The sequence below is a fragment of the Nannobrachium achirus genome, assembly GCF_963921795.1.
Source record: "Nannobrachium achirus genome assembly, chromosome: 11".
NCBI classification, from domain to species: domain Eukaryota; kingdom Metazoa; phylum Chordata; class Actinopteri; order Myctophiformes; family Myctophidae; genus Nannobrachium; species Nannobrachium achirus.
Genome location: NC_137820.1, coordinates 3,860,750 through 3,868,592, shown reverse-complemented (window position 1 = coordinate 3,868,592; position 7,843 = coordinate 3,860,750). Strand labels below are relative to the sequence as shown.

At 39.9% G+C, this 7,843-nt stretch overlaps 1 protein-coding gene across 1 annotated transcript; it reads left to right on the top strand.

Annotated features, from left to right (window-relative positions):
- Positions 1-758: 758 nt before the first annotated feature.
- On the top strand, positions 759-2,415 carry LOC308293658 (toll-like receptor 13; the record flags this gene model as incomplete). Its single annotated transcript, XM_080736253.1, has 5 exons — positions 759-777; positions 1,093-1,267; positions 1,532-1,734; positions 1,927-2,044; positions 2,199-2,415. The coding sequence occupies 5 exons, from the start codon at positions 759-761 to the stop codon at positions 2,413-2,415; spliced, it is 732 nt and encodes a 243-aa protein (XP_080592379.1).
- Positions 2,416-7,843: the final 5,428 nt, after the last annotated feature.

Below are 7,843 nucleotides of genomic sequence, written 5' to 3'. Positions count from 1 at the left end.
CACATCTTGAGACAATTGACCTGAGATTCAGGAAAATCTACCTGAGAGGCGGCAAGGAGTGGGAGTGGGACATACCAGACAAGTATTTTCTCAGGAATATAACTAAATTGTATGTTCAAGATGGTATATCATTTAACTCCATTAGAAAGGCTCTACAGAGCCTCGATTCACTAGAATGCCTAGAGCTGATGGACTTGGAGAAGTGGATCAGACGAGGTCTCTTAAATATTGCCTGCAAAATACCCACACTAAGGGCACTCACCATCCGATCCGACCTTACTAGCGTGAGTGAAATCCCGTCATCTTGTACTCAGCTAACCAACCTGGATCTATCACTTAATAACCTGAATGAACTGCCTAAGGATTCAATAAAACAAATGAAACTACTCAGTGACCTGAACATCGCCTCCAATCACCTTTCCAAAGTGCCAGAAGATGTTAAGAATCTCTCCATGCTTCAAATCCTAGACCTGCATAACAATCGTATTTATGATTTAAGCTGCTCAGACTTCTTAAATTTAACCAGACTCACACACCTTCATCTGAATAACAACCACATCACGGAACTCAAACCATGTTTTTTTCAACATCTCACTGAGTTAAAGGTTCTAACTGTGAGTTACAATTCCATTTGGACCTTTGGTGACACATTCAAGACTGGTCCACAGAAACTAGAAATACTTGATTTAAATGGGAATCTTGTTTCAAGGCTCAACCAGAGAGGTTTTACAGGTTTGAAATCACTCAAGCAGTTAGACATGGAAATAGCTGTGGATGGTGTGTGGAACATCACCTATTTTGAAGGACTAGATGAACTTGAAACCCTTATGCTATTTTGTCATGACACCCCCTCACCTCCCCATGAGGTACTGAAGAGCATGACGAGCTTTACAATACAATTCACATATTCACAAGTATATGCTCCATTTGAATTCATGTCAAACCTGCTCTCAAATATGAAACATTTGGAACACTTTACTCTCAAGGATGTCTATGGTTATACTGAACTACCAGACCGAGACACATTTAAACATGCAACACGGCTGAAGACTCTTACAATAACAAACACAATTCTGCCATACCTGAATCCAGAGATATTTGACCCAATACAAGACCTAGAGGTTCTTAATCTCTCTGACAATGAATTTAAGTCCCTGGACTTCCTGAAACAAGCCAACCTGACTCGAGTCTTTTGGCTGGACCTGAGCCAGAATGAGTTGACAGTGATCAACAACGTCTCTGTGTTCGGTTTCCTTCCTGCTCTCAGGTATCTCAACATGGCCGACAACCCTTTCGCTTGCAATTGCTCTAATTATTTCTTACAGCAGTGGATGCTGAAGAACGAACAAACTCAGGTGCTTGGTGCTCACAGCTACACTTGCGGCTTTCCTCTGGCTAAAAAGGGAACCAGGTTTCTGGACTTTGACTATCATTCCTGTGAGCAGATGGACACTAGCTTCATCTGCTACATTTCCTCCGCTTGTTTGATTGTGCTGACTCTGTTCGCATCCTTAACCTACCATTTCCTGAGGTTGCATCTATTTTACGGCTACTACCTCTTCCTGGCCTACCATTATGATGCCAAGGAAAAGAAGAAGGGTACCTGTCAGCGCTACGATGCCTTCATCTCCTACAACGTTCACGATGAGCTCTGGGTTTGCAACGAAATGCTTCCAGTGCTGGAGGGAGAGCAGGGCTGGAGACTCTGTCTGCACCACCGAGACTTTGAACCGGGTACAAACCTGTCTCTGTCGCTCACTTATTCTGTATTGATCTGATTATGTGTCTCGCATTTCTTACACATCTGTCTGTCTGTCTGTCTGTCTGTCTGTCTGTCTGTCTGTCTGTCTGTCTGTCTGGCTCTTATATAAGACGCTAAACTGTTTTGAATATGGTTTGAATAACGTGTGTTTGTTTTGTTTCCAGGTAAACCCATCATAGAGAACATCACAAATGCCATCTATGGCAGCAGAAAGATCATCTGTGTGATCAGCCATCATTACCTGGAGAGTGAATGGTGCTCTAGAGAGTTCCAGATGGCCAGGTAGGGGCACCATTTCCCTGACATTTCACTGCATGTGAAAGCAGTTTGTAGCCTACTTCATGCACTCTCATGTGAAATTGTTGAAAATTGGTGTCTGATTTAATGTAAAAACAGTTAGATTTAGTCTAAAGCTCCTCTCCTCTCCTGTGTGCAGCTACCGTCTGTTTGATGAACAGAAGGACGTGTTGATCCTAGTCTTTCTGGAGGACATTCCAGCCCACCAGTTGTCTCCCTACCATCACATGAAGAGGCTGGTGAAGAGTCATACCTACCTGAGCTGGCCCCAGGCTCAACGGCACCCTGGACTGTTCTGGCAGAACCTACGCAGAGCTCTGGACACACCTGACACAGACCGAGGCTCCAATGAATAGGACCCCTATTGTATAAAACTCTGCAGATTAACTCCCTGAGTGCCAAAAACGTTTAAAACGTCTTTTTTAATGAGGGTTCCTGGTGCCAAAAACCTCTAAAACGTTTTTTTTTTTTTTTTTACTTATATAGGTGTATATATACAGGAAATGAGCGAAAACTTGATATAATATGATATGATATGATATGATATCATATCAATTTTGCACGTATTTCAAATATGTGACTAGGTCTGGTACTTTGTTCCTTATGTCTGCATTGGTCATTTTTCTTTTTTGTACAGAAGCTTTCATATGATGTACAGTGGGTGACAAAATTTAGCGTCGCCAAGTCTAAAATGACACCAGTAAATACCTCGCGATACCTAGAGGTACCTCTGTCAAACACGCCTCCAAATTCTTAGCCGCGCCCCCTAGAAATGTGATATTGTATTTCAACGTGTAGTGTGGCTGTTCAGCCACGGGGTGGCGATTCTTCAATTTGAGTCGGCTATGCGAGTCTATTACTTGTTGGTTACTTTAACTTGCATTGTGAGCTTGTAAATAGTTTCTTTTCTTTTCTGTGAGTTGCCTTGCTTAAATGGAGATTGTTTATATATATTGTTGAAATCAGAGCCAAATGAATCTACAACCCTCAAAATCAACTGAACTTAAAACTTAAAAGTATTTCTATTTCCACAGACCACAAATATAAAATAAACAACACCAGGGCTTTACACATAAATGATGTTGCATTATACTTAAAGTACCAAAAGTAAAATTACTCATTAGGCAGAATGTCCCATTTCAAGTTTTCAAATATATGGAAATCATTTGAAAATAGCCGATCTACAAGTTCCTCATTCGTGGGTTTGCATCTCACTGCAGGCAGTGATTATGTGTGACTGAGGCTACATTAGTTAAAATACATTATAAACTGTTCCTGTAGTCTCGAGTAAGTATTTCCATTTCCACAGACCACTAATATAAAATAAACAACACCAGGGCTGTACCTATAAATGATGTTGCATTATACTTAAAGTACCAAAAGTAAAATTACTCATTAGGCAGAATGTCCCACTGTCTGTCATTGTTTTGTTATGTAAGAAGCCTATACATTATGTCTCCACCTCAGTGGCTCACTATGCTAGGTGTTAGACTAGTGATCCATTTAGTTCCTCATTCGTGGGTTCAAATCTCACCACAGGCAGTGATTTTGTGTGACTGAGGCTAAATTAGTTCAAATACATTAAAAACTGTTCCTATAGTCTCAATTTTGAGAGAAAGAAACAGATTCTTATGTTATCTTGTTGGCTTAGTTTGACAGGGCTGAATTGATTAATGTAGGCCTATGTTTTTTGATAATATTCTAAATCTAAAGTAACTAGTAACTAAAGTTGTACAAATCCACTAGGCCACAGAGTCCACAGTATCACACCACATGTATTGATAATCCTATGATACTTTTTGTGGTCAAAATGTTACTTTTACTGAGAGAGAGAGAGAGAGAGAGAGAGAGAGAGAGAGAGAGAGAGAGAGAGAGAGAGGGGGGGGGGGGAGATTTGTAGTTTACTGTTATGTTATCATGTGTCTTTGTCTGCTTAGTTTGACAGAAAAGGAGAGAAGAGAGTTGGGGGGGAGGGGATTGCAGTGGAACACCTTTGTATATCAGATGGCCAAGCCAAAAACAGGTTATGCTAATGTCTGTCCCACATCCTGTTCTCACCGGCGGCCCTGAATTGAATTGACTTAAGGTACTTATTCTATAATGTTTCGTGAAACATGATTATAGATGTTTATAATTGAGAACTGGCTGTGGGACTAAAATGGATAATTATCAAGGTAACAGTTCACATGACAATGAGCTTATTATCAGCACTTAATAACAGTTCCACTTTTTCAGAGAGAGAGAGAGAGAGAGAGAGAGAGAGAGAGAGAGAGAGAGAGAGAGAGAGAGAGAGAGAGTTTGTTTTATTTTGAGAGTGTTACTCTCAACACCCTTATAGGTATCATCCCATCACACTGTTTCATCTGTGTCCATCTGACTCGTTTCTGCTGCTTCAGCTGCTTTACCATTATTTCCTATGTTTCCTTCTTGACTGACATCTTCTGTATTCTGATCATGTCCTTTCTCCTTAACCTGTCCCATTCTGCATCACACTCTGCCTGCTCTCTCTGCACAATTGTTGGTGGGGGTTGGGAGCTTAATTTCTTTGTGTCCTTGTCCACCTCGCAAAACCAGTTCCAGCCCATTCAGCCCACCACTTGAATGAATGTAAGGCTCTCTATCAACTCAGCTGGGCATGTGTCATATGGAAAAGCTCTGCTGTTCGCCTGTCTGTCTTTCTTTCCTTGTTGGTTTGAAAACATTTGTCTACTATGTTTTTCTTAGATTAGCCAACTAATTCTACCATTTCTTTGCATTTGATGTAATTGATGTTGGTGTAATGATGTATTACCTAAGTTCTAAGAATTACTTAAGTTACTATTACTTGATTTTATTAAACTATACATGCATGCACCAATTTAGCCTTATTTCATACCTAGGCAATTTGAAAGTAGAGATGAGTGGTGGTCATTACTTCACAGCATCTATATATCATTGATTACTGCACCTCTCAGTTCTCAATTATAAATATTTATAATCATGTACATGAAGCATTATAGTGTAAGTAGCTGAAGTCAACCAGATTGATACTGTGACAGTGACATCAACTCACTGTCAAGTCCATGCCTCAGTTCAGTAGGATGCTTGTATAGCAGACTGACATTTGCATAACTATAGGCTTGGCTACCTACAAAGCTATCTCTACACAAAGCAACACACACTTTATGGTGGCCGTAGCGGAGTGCACTTTAAAGAAGTCAGTCTGTCTGTCACTGCATAAAGTAATATATTTCATAATGTAGCAGCAGTTTGCACAGTTATGCCTGTAGCCCTGCAATATTGTAGGCCTAGGAATAAATGCCTCATATGTAAAACATATTTTTTATAGATAGATAGATAGATAATATGGACAAACATCCCACAGAGACCCTGCATGCAGAATTCTGTAGATCCATATTAAACATTCAAAGGAAAACACCAACCAATGCATGCAGGGCAGAATTAGGCCGTTACCCTTTAATTGTCAACATTAGGAAAATAACTGTAACATTTTGGTTGCATCTTAAATCAAGCCCTCAAGACACCCTGGGATTCCAGGCCTTGCAAGCCCAGGAGTTGAAACCTCAAAAGAGTCCCTTATGTCAACTGGTTAACAGTTTTATTGATCACTCTCAACCTCAGACCAGCACTGTTTTGCAGCCACTAATTAGAGTAAACCTAATTATTAAACAAACTAAAGATGCCTATCTCTATCTGGAACATTGGACCAATCAAACCAAAACCCAACACAGACTTAATTGCTATCTGGCCCTAAAACATGAATATAAACTGGCAGAGTATCTGTTTATGGTCAAAGATAAAAAGCGGAGACAGATACTGACCAAATACAGACTGAGTGACCACAGTCTGGCCATAGAGAAAGGACGGCACAAGAAGTCCTACCTGCCTCCAGAACAAAGAGTGTGTGGTCACTGTACAACCTCTGAGGTCGAGAATGAGATGCACTTTCTATTAAAATGTGGCAAATATAATAACATAAGAGCAGACTACTTTAAGAAATTTGAACTGTTAATTCCAAACTTCACAGTTCTAGATGACAATGACAAACAACACATTCTACTAGGAGAGGGACCTGCAGCACATTTAGCTGCACAATATGTGACTGCATGTCACAAACTGAGGGACACGTAAGCAAACAATACACTCATGTGAATATCTTGACAATGGACTATATCTTGACACACACACAGTTCAATTCTGTACATCTGAATCATTATGGCAGAATTTGTATATTTTATTGTATTCATTATGTTCTATATTATTTGTTTTGTCTTTTTTATTTTATTATCATTATTTTCCACTGCACTTGATGCTTTGGCAATATTGTAATTTGTTACAGTCATGCCAATAAAGCTATTTGAATTGAATTGAATTGAATTGAGTAGGCCTATAGTACAGGATTGAATTCCATTGCATTTTACTTGTAGGCCTACATATGACTACAATATTGTTGCTTTAATGGTGCACCCAATTTGCTTCGGCAATTTTATGCGGTGAGCTTGTAGATCAGCTATTTTTCACAACTTCTTAAACACTTGTTTTATAATTTATATGATTTCTTAGTTTCTTCTTCATGAAATTATTGGTAATGATTTGAATTTGTGTAGAACAAAAAATACCCAGTGTTTATTTTTAAATGGACCCTTACAAATACAAATGAGACATTTAATTAACATTTAATGAAAAAGTCCAATGCCAAAATGTATTTTTAAACACCATTTAAAGTATAATTACTCTATAGTATTCTTCTGTGGTTCTGTGGTTCATTACAATCCTCAACAAAATAGTTAAACTAATTGCTCTGCTATGCCATCTAGTGTCACTTAACTGTATTGCAGAAGATAAGCTGAAAGGACAGCCCCCTATTTTTAGACACACCCATCTCCAGAGAGACCGGTGGGTATTCAGAGGTACCTACAGCTACCTGTGGCGACGAAAATTTCTGTAAGGCACTGTATCATTTGTTGGAATTGGAGCATATTTGAAGAAGTTATGGACATTTTAAACTTGTTGCACCATAAACCCCAAAGTGCTTAAAAAGCCATTTGAATGCCAGGAACATTTTTGACACCTCTAGGTCGCCAGAAGTGGGTGTGACAATGGGAGGGACAATAGGTACTTACCTACACCCCTAAATCACTCCCCCCAAGTCAAACCACACCCACAGTGGTAGCTGTCAACTTCAAATTTACTTTTATTTACTACAATTATTTAAAACTACTATTTAGTTGCGACCGTAGGTCGCATTTACTACAGAAAGCTCCACCAGGTGTCCGTCAGTCAGTGAGTCAGTCAGTCAGTCAGTCAGTCAGTCAGTCACACTTTTGCCCTGCTCATACACCACAGTAAAGTTCAGCAGCCATGCAGGACGGTCACTTTTTTTCTCGCTCCGCAAATCCTCGCAGGAGTCGTCGTCACCGCTGCCGGAGTTACCGCGCGCAAGTAAACTACTCACCAGGGACAAAGGGATGGATATTTTTATCTTTTCTAACGTTTCTCGTATGGTTTACCGACTCATGCTTGAGTTCACCGTGGATCCCACATAACTTGGATACGATGGATTATGTGCAGGACAGAGAGGAATCACACAATGATTTTTATCTACACGGTGGGTCGGAATCCAAACACCTTGGCTACGGGAGAATGACTGTCTTTGGTACGCTGATAGCAACAAAGAAAAAAACCCCAATTGGCAGTAATATGGACAGAAGGTCCTGTATTTACTTTTTGCTACTACTTTGTGGAGACATAGAAGTGCACCCAGGGCCGATTGCAACCCGGCAG